At 42.9% G+C, this 17,434-nt stretch overlaps 1 protein-coding gene across 6 annotated transcripts in view; it reads right to left on the bottom strand.

Moving 5' to 3' along the window:
- ZFP64 (ZFP64 zinc finger protein) overlaps nucleotides 1-17,434 on the bottom strand; it is an 89,202-nt gene that overhangs the window by 54,512 nt on the left and 17,256 nt on the right. For 3 of the 6 annotated variants that reach the window (XM_026014636.2, XM_026014639.2, XM_026014640.2), the window contains 3 exons: nucleotides 17,028-17,090; nucleotides 13,019-13,270; nucleotides 5,514-7,370 (listed from right to left, as the gene is read on the bottom strand). In XM_026014636.2, coding sequence (XP_025870421.1) covers nucleotides 6,088-7,370; nucleotides 13,019-13,270; nucleotides 17,028-17,090 — 1,598 coding nt within the window. In that variant the 3' untranslated portion in view covers nucleotides 5,514-6,087. Of the gene's footprint in view, nucleotides 1-5,513; nucleotides 7,371-13,018; nucleotides 13,271-17,027; nucleotides 17,091-17,434 lie in introns of those variants that run through there. The other 3 variants (XM_026014641.2, XM_072735557.1, XM_072735558.1) reach the window with 1 other exon arrangement.

Raw genomic sequence — 17,434 nt, 5'->3', positions numbered from 1 at the left:
ATAGAGCTAGCAATGTAAAGCCAGAGCAAAGGGAATGGTTTTTTTATTTTGTAAAATATAAATGATCCAAACGGAGCCATATGGGTTATAAAACTTACACAGGCTGGTCATTGTGGAAAAGGCAGGGAAGTTTTGTTGAGGATATGTAATGAGAAAGGGCAGCAGCCTACACAATAAACAGATCATTCCCAAGACAGTAAAACTATTGCTGAGTTGCTGAAAAAGAAGGAATGAGCCCCAATTTATTTTCAGAGTCACATCACCTACAACAAACAAAAATCAGAGCACAAAAAAGAATCCCAGAGTTCAACTGCACTTATGGATAGAGTTGGAAAACTTTCAAGTGAATGATAGTAAATGCAACCCAGCAGTGTGTTAGAAGAAGCCAACGTGCCCATGAGGGCTTGCTCCAGGAACGCAAGGTGATTGTGTACCAGGCTCTTCCAATTCATGACATCAGCATACTTAAGTGTAAAATCAAGGATTATGTCAAAAGATCCTGAAAGGATATTTGCTAAAATTCAGCAACTGACCCTGATACAAACTATAAGTGAAAATTGCAGTAGAAGTGATCTAAGTACTAGAAAAACCACCAAAGGAACAGTATATATATTATATTAACCCAGGAAATTCTGAAGCCATTCACATTAAAAATGGAAACATAAAAAGACATCAGCTGTACCAGCTTTGTTTGGAGGCTGTGGCTAATTGCAATTGGACAAGGAAACAAACGAAGTAGGATAAATGACAAGATAAAACACCGGGGAAAGGAGAGGACTGTATCATAACCGTCATAAATTATATTTATCAGAGACCAAGAGTTTCTAATAAATATTTACTGTCAATAAATAAATAAATAAATAAATATTTACTGTCAGTTAATAAGAACTTTTTAAAAAAGATTTTGTTTTTAAGTCATCTCTTCATCCAACATGGGGCTTGAACTTACAACCCCAAGATCAAGAGTCTCACACTCTACCAACTGAGCTAGACAGGTGCCCCAATTAATAAGAACTTTTTGTTCAATATAGACAAATATACCAAATATAGCTATTCTTTATATGTTCGTGACATTTATTTTAACATAGAAAAAAAATCTTATTTATAATTATAATAAAATTATATACCAATAAGGAAATACAGGACTCATATCATAAGAATAGATTGCATATGAAGACAACTATATGAATAATGGTTACTCCCGGGATTTGAATAAAGGTTTTTGGGCATAAGATTTAACATATTTTAGAAAGTTATTATTTTTTAAATATTTATTTATTCAAGAGAGACACAGAGAGAGGCAGAGACACAGGCAGAGGGAGAAGCAGGCTCTCTGCAGGGAGCCTGATGCGGGACTCGATCCCAGGACCCGGGATCACAACCTGAGCCGAAGGCAGATGGTGAACCGCTGAGCCACCCAGACGCCCCAAAAGTTATTCTTTTTATAAGTTCTATATCACATTGATCCATTTCTTTTCTTTCTTTCTTTTCTTTCTTTCTTTCTTTCTTTCTTTCTTTCTTTCTTTCTTTCTTTCTTTCTTTATGATAGTCACAGAGAGAGAGAGAGAGGCAGAGACACAGGCGGAGGGAGAAGCAGGCTCCACGCACCGGGAGCCTGACGTGGGATTCGATCCCGGGTCTCCAGGATCGTGCCCTGGGCCAAACCGCTGCACCACCCAGGGATCCCCACATTGATCCATTTCTAATAAAAATTCTCAAAAGGCTTTTTTTGGGGCAGGGGAGAGGGCTTGAGAAGTACTGGACAGAGTGACAGTGCATTTGGAAGAATGAGTATCTAGAAATTGCTACAAAAATTTTGGAAAAGAATAGCTAGAGGGTGGCTTTATGATCCTAAAAGATAGTGAACTTTCCTTAATACTAATACAATAGACGTGTGCTGCAGACAAACCAGAGAAGATGTAAAGATCAGTGACACAAAGCAGAGATTCCTGAAACAGATTCAAGCGTATTTGAGAACTTCTGTCAATAAGTGAAATTAGGATTTTAGGACCGAGGAAAATAATATTTTATTTAACAAAGGGTCCTGGCATATGTGGGCCGCCAAATTCCCATGTCATACGTGCGTAGATTGGGATTTTTGCTGTCGTACGTTGCCAACTAAAAAAAACAGCAAATATATTAAAGAAAGAAAAACACCTTTTTTTCAGCTGAGGGAAGAGAGGACTGTTCCAGAAAAAAAAGGAGCCACGAATGAAGCAATAGAAGACTGGACTATAAGAAAAGAGAGTTTTCTGTGAGGTGACAGCACCACAAGAGCAATCAGAAGACAAAGGACAGGAGAACAGAAAGATCTGCGATTTATGACAGACATGGGGCTCGGGTCCCCAGTGCCCAACGACCCAAGGAAAAACATGAGGGAGAAGTGTTTTAGGTTCACAGACAAGAAAACTGCAAATGATCAACAAGTGTATAGAGAGATGTCACAAAAATGCAAATCAAAGCAGCAACTGGGGGACGCCTGGGTGGCTCAGCGGTTGGGCACCTGCCTTTCGCACAGGTCGTGATCCCGGGATCCAGGATCGAGTCCCGTATTGGGCTCCCTGCATGGAGCCTGCTTCTCCCTCTGCCTATGTCTCTGTCTCTCAGTCTGTGTCTCTCATGAATAAATAACTAAATCTTTAAAAAAACAAAAAACAAAAAACAAAACAAACAAACAAAAGCAGCTGCTGGGGAGATGCACCGAGCTCAGATGGCTCCTTTCACTCATCAGACCGACAAAACTTCGAGAGATGGCTAACACCCAGGACTGGTGATAATTGGGGCCCACACCGCAGATGAGGTTACCGCTTCGAAAAAAGTTATCTAAAAGGCGCCTGGGTGGCTCAGTCGGTTAAGCCTCTGCCTTTGACTCAAGTCATCACAATCCCAAGGTCCTGGGATCGAGCCCTGTATAGGGCTCCCTGCTCAGTGGGGAGTCTGCTTGAGATTCTCTCTCTCCCTCTGCCCCCTCCTCCCATTGACTTGCTCACTCTCTCTTTCTCAAATAAATAAATGAAATCTTAAAAAAAAAAAAAAAAAGTAATCTGAATCTATGCAAGTACAAACTATGGATGCTCACCGTAACTCCAGAAGCACAACTGAATGCGAGCAATCTTGCAGGAGGTTTCCTGCTGCAGTTGTGATGGCAAATGAAAACAAAACCACCTGAATATCCCCGAGTACAGAGACAGTGGAATAATGCACGGTATGTTCACATTACTGCCTTTTGCTTAAAAAAAAAAAGTTAGAGATAGCTGTATTCACCCCCAGTACTGTTAATACATGGAAGAGTAAGAGCAACTTGCACATAAATATACATGTGATACAGTTACTAGAAAAATAGGAAAAAATCTTTTCTACATTATTGCGTCTGCGTATGTTAGTATGAATATAGAGAAAACTTAACATTCCTAACTGGGGGTAAGAGGAGAATAAGGAGGGAGCTGGAGATGATTGGCTCAGTGTTTGTACAATTGTGTATATAGTTTATTATAAGGAACAAGTTTTGCTGTTGTGGTTTAAAAAAAATCCACTTATGCATGTGTGTGTATATAGAAATGCCTGTATAGGTGCATATTGGAGGGTAGCAGCTAGCTAGAGATAAATTATATAAAGGGAAATATAGCAACAGAAAATAGTGTGCTCCATTCAAACCCAACTCTGTAACTGGAGTGGAAACCATATATATACATAAACATAGAAATAAAAGAAGTTCATCAGAAAAAAAAAGTCCATCAAAATGGTCACAATTTTTTGTCTGCGTAGTAAGATTACTAGTAACTTTAATATTAAATGTTTTTTAAAAAATTTTTAAAAGTTGTATTTTTTTTTAAGATTGATATTTATTTATTTACATCATGCATGGGTGGAGGAAGACAAAAGGAGAGAGAGAGAGAGAGAGAGAGAGGAGAATCTCAAGCTGATTTGGTGCTGAGTGCAGAGCCTGACATGGGGCTTGATTCCATGACCTAGAGATTGTGACCTGAGCTGAAATCAAGAGTCACTGGCTAAGCCACCCAAGTGCCCCAACTTGAGCTTTTTAAAATAATATAATGTGTTTTACATCTTTTCTACTTTGAATGCACATTACATTTCTAACCAGGGAACCATTCCTTTAAAAGTCGAAGAAAGGGGTACTCTGGGAAAGAAAGATATAGAAAACAGGTTCATGACAATAGAAGTTTCTTGGCTAAAACTGAATAGCTAAATAGTTTCCTAAGAGCTGTAAGCAGGACACCTGGGTGGCCCAGTTCATTAATCATCTGATTCTTGGTTTTGGCTCAGGTCCTGTTTTCAGGGTCCTACTATTGAGCCTTGTGTCAGGCTCCCCACTGGGGGGTGGAGACTGCTTAAGATTCTCTGTCTCCCTCTCCCTCTGCCCCTCTCCCCCCTACCCCGGAGCTTCCCTCCTCAATTAAAAAGAAAAAGAGCTATAAACAATAATTCTAAAGCAGTGAAATTATTAAAATATGAACATAGCGTGCTGCAAGCTTTCTCATTTTCTTGCCAATCCAGTTAATGACTCATTATTACCGTTGCTAATATGACAATAAATTGTGGCAACACCCCCCTCCCTCTGAACTCTCAGAATTGTGTTCAAATATTAAGGATCAAGGAAAGAAAAGAGACAACACAAACTTTATAGCTATTTCCTAAGGGAGGCCGACTTTTCCTATTTCCAGTGGGCAAGGCCTGAAGGTTTCCGCATCACCATTTTGTGTATTTCCTTAGTTTGTTATTACCAAAGAAATAAGGGGGTAGGAGGGAGGGTAATATCTTTGTGTACAAGTGAGATGATCGCCACGAGACTGTTAGTAAGTTCGTGTGCTAGAAAAGTCAAAGCGGTGAGGGATCTGGTAAAAATATATGTAAGAGTTCTCGTTACATTTTAAATATGCTTCTCTCACAAGGGAAGCCTCTCTGCACCCGACCTTGCTGACGCTCTGTGAGAGCATGTTTCAATCATTCCGTATGTTTAAGAGCCCACGATGAATTGGAAGATCATCCTAGAAGCTGGAAATTGTAGGTAACTACCCCACCTAGTTATGGCTTTTTTGGAGGTTAATTCTAGCTTGCTCTCTGGCGCCACCTACTGATCGAACAGCATTTCAACTCCCAAACCATAACCTTTGAATTTCTCTTTCCTCAGTAGAGCCTAATTGCTTTGGAAAAACCTAGATGCTTTTCCAATCCCACTGCCTGGCCCCTGGGATTGCACATATATTGATATTTAAGACAATGGCATCCTAGAAAACCATCCTAAGGGTTAGTAGGAACTCACATCATCTTTGCATCCCTAAAGAGAAATGTCAGGTTTGTCAATCTCAAGTTTCAGGTTGGGTCACTTTAGGCACCAGGCACATTTAAGTCAACTGTGAATGCAGTAAGACGCTTGTGTAACATTTACCGGAGGACTCAAAATGCTTTGTTTCTTCAAATCCTCTTATTGGATAATTCACACCCCATCAGGTCCCAGTCATACTGTGACTCTAAAGAATCATTAACATTCGGTATATTTTACTCACGTATCAATTTATTAGGAAACCATTCCTTTTTTTCTCATTAGCACTAAACATCTTTTTTCGGGGGGGTGTCAAGTATCCACGTAACATCATGTAGAAAATGGTCCTCATGCCAACAGATTTGTATCCATGTACTAAAACACTAATAAGCCCAGATTTTGGGGGGCGGGGGTAATATTTCAGGATGGTGACTTAAGAGACGTTGGGAAGTCCCATCTCCCACATAAATTTCACTAGATTGGAAAAAACCCTTCTCAGAACTGGGAAATCAAGCTGGACAAAACAAATGTATTCACTACTCAATGCATTTAATTCCAACCCCTAACTGGAATCATCTTGGCAACGTTCTACAACAGTTATAACACGGCGATTCAGAGGTGGTCTCAACATTATTACAGCATTTTAAAAAATTATAGTAAGCAGTATAAAATTACAATTTATTACAAGGGGAGGGGTTTCACAGCAAGCCTTAAAAACCTTAAGAGCAAACCTCTTACAGAATTCTATTTACGCCTTCCTTTTTTTTTGGTCACACCTTCCCCCCCTTTCTTTTGGTTTTTAAGTATTAATCTGGTATGGAATCTGCTGGACAGAGCAAGGCTGGGTGGGCTCCCCCTTGAATGATGGAGTAAGTCTGCTTAGGCAATTCTTGTTGGGAGGAGGAGGAGAATATAGGTGGGGCCGTGGTGGCCACGGCGATGTTTTGGTCTCCATCACTCACCACTGTCACTTCAGCTGTCCCCTCCTGAATCAAAGCATTAAGGCCTTCAAAGTCAGTGCATGTAATACCCGAACTGGTGATGAAAGTCTGGTTGCCGGAGCCTTCCTGGGGGCTGCCTGGGGTGGTGGGGATGAGCGTCTGGTGCAGGGTGGCCCCATCGGCCTGGTCGTGAGTGGTCAGCAGGACAGCGGGCTGGCTCATCGCGCCCGCCTCGCTCGGGCACCCCGAGGGCTGAGGGGGGGCGATCAGATTGACCTGGCGCAGGATCTGCAGCCGGCTGTTCCCGGGGAGTTCCTCCGGGTTCTGGGCCACCAAGGCGGGCGGTACGATGTTCACGGCGGCGGCCGCGGCCTGGATGATGGTGTTGGCCTGGGGCACCTGATGCCCGACGATGATCTTGACTCGCCCCTCGCTGAACTGGGGCACTTGGCTGGGCTGGAGGGGCACCTGCAGGTGGCCCACGGTGAGGGGGGCGGCCGGCTGCTTGCTGGGGTCTATCTGGAACTGCAGGACGGTCACATCCGAGTTCTTATTCTCGTTGTACTCACTGTGCTGCCTCTTGTGGCTGCGGAGCGAGTCCTCGCGCATGAACGAGGCGTCGCATATGTCACAGTGGAAAGTCTTCTTGGCGTCCAGCTTGGCCACCTGCCGGCTGCTCTGGCGGCCCGCGTCTTTCCTCTCCGACACCTCGGTCTTCACCATGTCCCCGTGGAACTTCTTCATGTGCTTGCTCAGGTTGCTGGGCTGCTTGGTGTCGAAGCTGCAGTAGTGACACTTGAAGGGGCGGTCGGTGCAGTGGATGCGCTCGTGGATGCGCAGCGCCGCCTTGCTCGAGCAGGAGTAGCTGCAGTCCGAGCACTTCTCGGGATGCTCCGACTGGTGCACCCGGCTGTGCTTCCGGAGGGTGGCTTTGCTGTCACCCAGGAAGTCGCAATGCGGGCACTTGAAGTTATTTCCGCTGTGCTTGATGCGGATGTGCGACTTGAGGTTGCCCTTCATGGTGCAGCGGACATTGCAGAACTCGCACTTGAAAGGCTTCTCCCCCGAGTGCACGCGCATGTGCCTTTTCAAGTCCGAGCTGATTTTGAACTTGGCGCTACAGAGCCAGCACTGGAAGGGGGCGTCCCCTGTCAACACAAGGTGAGTTTCGATAAGAACAGGCAGGCAACAACCACAGCGGATTCCCCCCGAAGCACACACCAGAAAACCGCTTATACCAAAGGCGGGCGGGTGGAGACCTTCTAACTGCAGCTGCTAGCAGCCCCTGGGAGGAAAAAAAAAAGGGGGGGCTGGGGGTGGGGTGGGGGGGCTTCTTTTCTTTCCCCAAACCTAAACCACCAGCACCGTTATAAAAACCCACAGGAAAAACGGGAGATGGAAAAGCGCTATTCCATTGTCCCACATAAAATAGTACTTGTGAGCATACTCATGTTCTTTAAAACGATCAAGCTACCGTTCATTTTGCTAAAGGACCCACTCTGCTAGTTAACGGTTCACAGTTGTGTACATTTTGCATCATCCGTTCACTTTGATTGAGTTACATGTTGTAACAGATTCGAGGACACATTTTGGAATCCGTCAGCTCCATGCTCACTCATCAGAATCGTCTGTATAAAGCGACTGAAACGCCCAGCTTACACTTCATGCAGATTTTTATTAATAAAGACGTGTTTATTGCGCCAAATTTATTTATCCCACATTGCCAGCTGCGTTCTTTACTTGTGAAGTTACGAAATCCAGCTGCTTGATTTTATTTTATTATTTTTTTTTATTCATGTTCGCTGAAAGATGAGCAGTGAAAAGTGAAATTGCAACCATCTGAATGCACATGATACTCCAAATTTATTTCCTCAATGAATGGCAAGTCCGAATTATCTAAGGCACTGATAATTCAAGCAAATTGGTGACCCCGCCCATTTCAGTATTGTTAAAGCAAAGTAGCAGCTAACATTCTTCGGTTGCTTCCAGGATGGCAGGCACTCTGATGAGCACTCCACAAGAATGGTCTCATTTGATGCTCTCAACATTCCCACGAGGTGGGTACTATTATCAATATTATTCTTAACACTACTGTACAAATGAGGCCCAGAGAGACTACGTAACTTGTTCACCGTCCCCCTGTAGTACGTAGCAGGGCTTGGATTCCAACCCAGGCTGGTTCCAAAGCTGGTATTCTTAGATGCTGGGTAATTATCTGTGCATATGCCTGATGTTCGCTTTCTTAGGCCATAAGCTCAAAGATGGGATCGTATTCCGGCTTTTTGGTAATAAGGCCTAAAACATCACCGTAAGCTGCTTAATAAATGCAAGTAAGTAACGATGACATGGAGCAAATTTAACAAGCTCCTAGAAAACTGAGAAGCTCAAACCTAAACAATGCTGTGTATGACTACATACCACCAAGATCATCCACACTAAGCTCCAGAACAAGGAATGGTAAGCTATAGCCTGTGGGCCAAATCTGGCCCTCAGCCTGTTTTTATAAATAAAATTTTATTGGAATCTAGACCACGCCCATTTGTTCATGTGTTGCTTATGGTTGTTTTACACTACAAAGGCAGGGGTGAGCAGTAGTGACAGAGACAGTATGGCCTGCAAAGCCTAAAACATTTACTATTTGGCATTTTATAGAAAGTTGGCGGACTCCTGCCTTGGAATCTTATTCTTAACTTCTTTTATGCCATCAACTCCTTTTTGGCAGTTTAGTGAAATGCACAGATCTTTTCTTAGAATAATGTTTAAATACACAAAGTAAACTGAAATAAAAATCTGTAGGAATGCAAAAGAAGCCAAGTATATTGAAATAGTTATATAAAAAATTAAAAGAAAAAATTCATGATATAGCAATGTGTGTGCTTTAATAAAATCTTTTAAGTAATCTCTACACCCAATATGGGGCTCGAACTTATAACCCCAAGATCAAGAGTCCCATGCTCCACCAACTGAGCCAGCCAGGCGCCCCATGTGTGCTTTATTTATGCATTAAATAAGAAGCTCTAGTAGCAGATCTATAACTACAATAATTTCTAAATAGAGAAGAGCATAAATGATATATTGATCTATCTACAACAACTGTTATGAAAAGATCTGTGATCTCTGCTGAAGACAACTTCACAGGCACTATTCTTGGATCAGTTGCCAATTTTCATAATTGAAGGACACACCCAATTTCAATACAGGTTAGTGAAAATGAGGATCTAACTTTTTTTCGATGTAAGTTCATGGACCATCTAAATTCTATTCATGGATCCCTGAGTGGAGGTATCTGTATACCCAGAGTAAGAATCCCTGCTTTAGAATATTCTAATAGGTTTTCCTGTTACATCCCTGCCCAAATAAGTGACAGTCTTTTTGCCTTTTTTTTTTTTAATAATCAGCAGAGGTGAAACCCAGCAACACCAGATAACCAAATCTCACAGCAGAGATGCAGAGTTAACAATACTCTTTGATATGAAAGCAAAGGTTTTAAATCCCTTTGTCATCTTTTTCTTTCTTTCTTTCTTTCTTTCTTTCTTTCTTTCTTTCTTTCTTTCTTTCTTTCTTTTCTTTTCTTTTCTTTTCTTTTCTTTCTTTTTTTTTACCACAGATTTCTTAATTGAGGCATACTGGTCAGTAATTGTTCCATGGGATCAAAAGCTCTCCAAAACTAATGATTACATTTATTCCTGCCCAGTATGTGATCCTCACAGTGTCTAGTACCTAGTGGGGACTTAATGAATGTTGTTGAATGAATAAGCAACTGATATATTTAAGCCGACAGATCTTTTTTGAGTTTAGGTTGCTGCTAAAACCATTGATGATGAGTCAACCCAAACGATCAAAGGATGAAAACCAAATCCTATTAATTTTACAATCTGTAAAATTTTCTAAATGCCACAGATTTTTAAAAGGGAAATGAACATTCCGTGGAAACACTGCGTAAATTTAAAGTTTTAGAAAATGCACCTTTTCTAGACCAATTTGAAGATGCTACTATAAATGGCAAGTTTATCCTAAGAAGTCAAAAATGATTCTGAACCACTTTCATAAATGAGTCCTTTAGCTCATCTAACATAGGCTGGGGAGATTTCTGAAATACATCAGTTGGCCATTGGTTATGCCCATGTCTTAACTGGCTTTAGTAGATGACAAAAATGTTCCCAAAGCTCACCACCTCGCCTCCCTCCCTGTAGCCACGACCTCTGCCATGTGTGTAGTTGTGCGTTGTCTCCTGATAGGAACAGGATGACCTGCCATGACCCTCAACAATTGTGTCATTGGATTTGGCTGATGGTATCTTAAGTAGACTTGATATGAGGAACGGCTTGAAATGGGCTTGTGCACTGGGGTTTGCTTGCTTGTACCTCCATCAGCTATCACCATGAGAAGAGTGAGGCTGGCTTAGCATGCTGGTCCCAGGAGGAGGGTGACAGAAATGTGGAGCAGAGCTGGATTGCAGCAGCCAAGACCAGTGGACAGACAGCTCACGGCCAGCAGATTCTCAGACATGTAATGGAGTCCAGCCAAGATCAGAACTGCCGAGGTGATCCCCAGCATGTCAATGGAAAAGACATGTCACCACATCCACTGAGATTTTGTGGGAATATTTGTTCTGCTGCATTTGTGTGACAACAGGTAGCTAATACAGAGATTGGTATGTAGGAGCAGAGTGCTGCCCTAACAGGAAATGAAAATATGTAGTGTGGGCATTGGGATGGATGGTAAGAAAAGACTGGAGAAGTGGCGTGCACACTACTGAATGGCAAACATTTGGTCAAACTGTCACCTGCAGTAACTTATAGAGAATATAATACACTTGTTCAATTTGGGACTTGAGCAAAAGAGATTAATTCTGAGCAGAACAGTGGAAGTGTCTCACGAGCTGCACATGATGAGGTCCTATAAGGAAACGAAAAACTCAAAAAAAGAAATGGCCATTTTCTAAATGGAATTTAGAGAGAATAGACCAAACCAAAGATGTGCTGGGTTAGATAAAATTCCTCACCTCCAACTAGCAAAAAGTCTTCAAAGTAAGACAGAAGCCTAGGGACAAAGATCATCCCCAGGGACGTGATCTCAGGGGGAAGACTGAATGAGAAATGATGGTTATGAATATAAGGCTCTTCGTAAAAACCTCCAAAAGAATTAAGTTGGCGCCAAGTAGGTTCTTCAGCTGGACAAGGATTCCTAGGAACATCAAGGGATTCAGCCACAGAAGGTCATATGCCAAAAGTGCCTACAACAGGGTTCAGAGGAGAGGAGAGTCTCTGGAAGAATCGTGGGGTGGCTTTCGGCACGCAGATGCACAGGAAATTCACGAAATTTTGCACATGGCTCTACTGGCAAACCCGTCACCACCCTCAACTAAAAAGAGCCCTACTTTTAGTAGGCAGGAAGCAGGCTGAGAAAGTTTCACAAAAGTACATTTTCCACTACTTTTTGGAAGTGGCTCAGGCAGGTGAAGGAAAGGATGCTGCAGTGGGCAGAGTCAGGAGCCAGGGAGCAGAGCCGAGCCCCAACCAGGAAACATTTCCTGTCCCCAGAGTGTGGGGACGTGGGGACATTTGCCCAGAGGGATTCTGGTAACCTGTGGAGCAGTGATTGCCAAGTGCCGCCCGTTCTTCCCCTTGCAAACAGGATTACTGGAATTACCCTGGCTCTGTTTCACCACGGTGCATCGGGAATGTAGGAACAGATGACTTGTCGTTTACTTCAAAGGTCTCTGGGTCAAGAGAAGCCATATTCAGACCTGATGGAGATCAGACAGGATCCCGGTGTCTGAACCTGATCCCGTGATCGAATGTGACTTACATGGCTCTTGGGAAGGCATGACTACACCTGCATGTCCCGAATTGTGAGTGATGGTGGAGTGGACTGTGGTTGTTTGCAAAATGGTCCCAATTCTTTATCCTTCCTCCTATCTCTGGCCTTTGCCCTGTAACCTCGTGGTGACCTCCCACGGTGGGTGAGTCCAGCCCCACCACATAGCCTGCTTCAGTCAACGGGATGCAAGCAGAAGCTTGAGATGGGCTTATCCACCGGCACATCCTTGCTTGTACCCCTGCCACTGTCATGAGAAGGATAAGCCTGGGGTAGCCCACAGGTCCAAAAAGAGGATGAGAGGCACGTGGAGCAGAGCCAGACTGCCCCAGCTAAGCCAAGTGTACAGCCAGCTAATCCACAGGCCGCAGATCCCCAGCCACGGTCAGTGGACACCCAGCCTTTCCTGCTACATGTGATTGAGCCCAGTTAAGATCAATAGTGTCCAGCCAGCTGGCTAGACCTGCAGTGTGTGAGCAATAACCACTTATTATAATCTGCCACTGAGGTTTCGTTGTGGTTGTTACACAGCATCATTGTATCAATAGCTAACTGGTCTACTTGAAACATGAATGATTTGTTAGGTGACCTACTCTGCTGCGTTTTTCCACGAAGCTGTCCCAGGCTGACCTGAGTTTGCTTCAAAAATGATTGAGATGCAGAAACTATGCAGAAACGTATTAAGAAGGCGTTGTTTATATTTATAGCTCTTCGTCATTCGGCTCACCTCCTCATTAAATACTTTACTAGTGAATAAGTTATAAAGTTACAGGAGGATACGCAGGAGGTTATAAACTCGAGGTTTTTCCCTAATCGACTGAGAAAGGCACTTCCAGCTGGATGCAAAGTGAACCCACAAACAGTGCCACGGACGGACGTCCCCATTCGTGGACTTAGATCGTGACTCAGCGCTTTAAGGTGCTTTTATGCAGCTGGAAGTGAGGAGCACAGCGCGAGAGCAGTACGAGGGACCTACCTGTGTGGGACCGCAGGTGCACGGTGAGCTGGCTGGAGTTGCGGCTGGCATAGGGGCAGATCTGGCACTTGAAGGGCCGCTCATCCGAGTGTATGCGCAGGTGTTTGTTGAGGCTGCTGCTGTCAGCTGCGGCGTAGTCGCACGTCTTACACTTGTAGGGCTTCACACCCGTGTGGCAGCGCATGTGGGTCTTCAGCTTGTCCTTCCGGCTGAAGCACTTGCCACAGACCTCACACTTGTGGGGCTTGTCTCCTTCAAACACACACACAGATGGCATCAGGAAACAACACTAACCAAGAAAGAGGCTTCTTTCCCCACTACCTTATGGGTAAGAGGACTACATGGTCACCAGAGAAAATTTAGGAAACCCCAAATGCCAGAGAAGAAAATATGCCAAGACCTAACATCCCGGGAAAGGGGGAGTTTTTTTTTCCATTTTGCCTATTGTGATTTTCTAATTTTTCCTACATTCAAGATTGTTCCTAATTGGCCCCTATTCATTTCCTAATCAATTCCTTATCAATTAAAAATAGAAGGCCATGCAAACGTCTAAAGTAGAGCCAAGTAAATTAAGGAACTGTTGATTGTCTCATCCCGTTCCCTCCTCTCGTCTTCACAGACACACGCTACAACTCAGAGGCTCTAAGTTTTCGGAGAGCTCCTGGGAAGGCAGCTCAAGGCTAAGCCTCGCCTGCAGCCAGGTGTCATTCTGCTACAACGTCCTCGCCCATGAAATGGCAGAGAAGGTAAATGTGTCCCTTTTGTAAAGGACATGGTTTGTCTTTTATTTTTCTTTTTCCACTCTTTCTGCCAACTGTTTCCAAGATGTGGGGTGAACTGGCAGGGGAGGGCAGCTTGCCTGCAGAAGGCAGATCTCTGACATGATGCATTATAATGACGCAGAAGGAACTTAAGTCCCTGGATTATCCGGTAGGACAGAGCCACCTGCCTGCCCTACACACCTGCTTACCTCCGGACACTTAGTTGAAAGACACATAAACCCCTATCGCGTGGGAGCTGGTGTTTGGGTTTCTTTGTCATAGCAGCTTCGTTGACTTATACTCACTAATGTACATGTCAACTTACTCCCTGTGAACAACTGCTGATTTCTGGATGGATATCTTTCCAGTTATTTGTGTTTCTGTATGTATTTTTGGTACCAAAAACCTTTCTGGCTAAAATCAGCTTAAATACTTTCTGAAAGGCACTGTGCCTCTCAATAATGGTTTTCCTTGATTCTCTCAAGAACTGGGATTAAACCCACAACTCTTTTGCTCTCTGAGCCAAATACAACAGTGCCTCTCTGTTGACTTTCTTGTACTTAAAATAATTCTGATCATGTTCACATCATGAAATAACTAGGACATGACTTTTAAAGCTTTTAAATACTTTTAAAAGTATTTTACTGGTGAATGTACCATCAATTATTGAACCAGTTCCCTATCAGGCCACTGAAAAGAATGAAGCAGATATGTACTACTGATGTGGAAAGATGACCAATATTAAGTGGAAAACAGCAATTTGCAGTGATAGGATATATAATATTAACTTAATAAGAGATGGAAAAAGTAGATTCTGTGTGTTTTTGGCTCAGCATAGGTATGCCAAAATTTAAGAACGAGACACAGTAGATTATTAAAACTGGTGACTCTGGGCTTATATTGGATAGGGAAGCAGGTTGTGAATCAGGATTTCCCCTTTTTACTTTATATATTAAATATGTCTTTTGACCAAATCTTATATAGCTAAGTGTTAAAGTCAATTGTCAGCCAAAGCTGATCACTACTGTCACAGAGCAAACATCTGGGATTTAAGAGTATACCTAAAAGTGTCTAAAAGATTATCATTCTATTAATAAGAAATGTTAGTAATCAAATTTAGAAATCCACAAGCAATAATTTCTCAAGATTGTCAGCAGCTGATTAGCTGCCGTGGTCTCCAGGCTGTGTATGTGCCACACTGAGCAGCTGCCAGATGCTGGTGAAGGATGGTTTCCAGCTAGTTCTGCTGGTGAAGAGCTTGCCAGTGCTGCTCCTGGCCATGCCATCCTCTCTGGAAGTAAGGTGAGGACACCTTGTCACCTCTCCGGCCTAAAGATGTTATTGGAGATGCTGCTGTCATGGAGAAACTATCCTACAATCCCACGCTGGGCCAAGTGCGTGTATAAGGTGCTTCCTGAAGGTGTGCAGAACCTGACTTAAGGTTGCAGCTTCGCTTATGTATTTACAGTGTTTCCTTAATCCTCATGAATAATGACAGCACTCTACTCTGGCAACGATGAGTATGCTATGCTTCACTTGACTGACGGAACTCATTAAACCCGCAAGGAGATATTCATTTTTTATTACATCGAGAATGCTTATCAACACTTGAAACTTACTATTCTGATAATTAGAGTAAATCCAAATGACGTGACACCATGAAGTTGGCTAGGATTGGATGGTGACCCCAGTATAAAAAGGCAATCGCTGGCCATGGCCAACAAATTTCAGAAATCATTGCTGGGTACTTTATCTTCCAAAGGTTTGAGGCTAAATAGCAATCTTTGGGCAATTAGTGACACCCCAGCCAAATTTCAGCACACCCCTACCTTATACACACATTCTCTGTATTCATATTCTCTCATTTGAATTAAGAGTATCTAATACTTGGTTAAAAATAGTCTAGGGACTCCTGAGTGGCTGGAACTCCTGGGTGGCTCAGTGCATGATCCCAGAATTCCAGGATCAAGTTCCACATCAGGCTCCCTGCGAGGAGCCTGCTTTTCCCTCTACCTATGTTTCTGACTTTTCTCTGTGTCTCTCATGAATATGTAAATAAAACCTTTAAAAAAAATAGTTTAAATGCAGTTCCTTCTCCATTCAGAAAATCTGGGGGACATAAAAATAATATATTAAAGAAAATTAAAATCACCAGAAATAAGCACATTTTTCTTTTCCATGCATCAACCTTTTCTTCTCATTTTATTTTATTTTATTTTATTTTATTTTATTTTATTTTATTTTTTTAAAGTAATCTCTACACTTCAGGTGGGGCTTAAACCCATGATCTCAAGATCAAGAGTCACAGCCTCCACCGACTGAGCCAGCCAGGCTCTCCATCAATCTTTCCCTCTCCTTTAAAAACAAAACCAGAGGGATCCCTGGGTGGCGCAGCGGTTTGGCGCCTGCCTTTGGCCCAGGGCGCGATCCTGGAGACCCGGGATCGAATTCCACATCAGGCTCCCGGTGCATGGAGCCTGCTTCTCCCTCCGCCTGTGTCTCTGCCTCTCTCTCTCTCTGTGTGACTATCATAAATAAATAAAAAAATTAAAAAAAAATAAATAAAAATAAAAACAAAACCAAAAAAATCCACTTATTAAATTTCACCTTCAAAATGACAAAAATAACACACATATGCTGTGTGTCCAGTGATACAATGTAAAGATACATAAAAAAATTTACTATTTTTCTCCCTTATTCCTGTATCAAAAATTACACATACACATTTATAGGATCACCTCCTTAAATGAGAAGAATATGCACGTTTATTTATTTATTTTTTAAAGATTTTATTTATTTATTCATGAGAGACACAGAGAGAGACAGAGACGCAGGCAGAGGGAGAAGCAAGCTCCATGCAGGGAGCCCGACGTGGGACTCGATCCCGTGTCTTCAGGATGAGGCCCTGGGCCGAAGGCAGTGCTAAACCTCTGAGCCACCCGGGCTGCCCGAATATGTACATTTAAATTTTAATTAATTCTGGCATATTGTCAAAACAGTTGGAGCCATTCACACCTCCACCAGCTAAGTTTGCTCCTATCTGTTCCAGCACTGGATTTTATTGCTTTAAGCATTTTCTGCCAAAATCATGTGTGGAAACACCATCTTATTTTTATTGAATTTCTGTTTGTTTTCCTGTGACAACCAGCGAGGTTCTGTGTCTTATCATACGTCTGGCTCGTCTGGATCCCCGGCTCCTAGCACTGAGCACACGTTCCCGGCAGATGTGCCAAAGAAATGTCACTTACCAGTGTGAATTTTTAAATGACGCTCCATGTCCTTCATGCCATAGGCAGTCTTGAACTGGCAACCTTAAAAAGGCAGCAAAAGATTAATTACAAGGGAAAACATAGTAATTTAAAGGTGGAGAAAGCTGGCAGAAACTTCCTTAACCAAGTGACAAGGGTAAACCCTGCAATAAACAGGACAAACAGGTATCATGTGCCGTCTGATACGACGCACGAAGGATACGCATCACTTCTGTGCTTCCCAGCCAAAGCGCAGAGCCTAAATCTAATCATGAGGAAATATCCAATAAACCCAAACTGAGGAACATTTTACAAAATAACTGGCCTGTACTTTGCAAAAATGTCTAGGTCATGAAAGACACAAGTTTAGGATTCAAGGAAACTAAAGAGATAGGAAAACTCAAAGC

Source organism: Vulpes vulpes, chromosome 14 (assembly GCF_048418805.1).
Source record: "Vulpes vulpes isolate BD-2025 chromosome 14, VulVul3, whole genome shotgun sequence".
Taxonomy (NCBI): Eukaryota; Metazoa; Chordata; class Mammalia; order Carnivora; family Canidae; genus Vulpes; species Vulpes vulpes.
The sequence above is the reverse complement of the archived record's forward strand: the minus strand, read 5'-3'. Positions and strand labels throughout refer to the sequence as shown.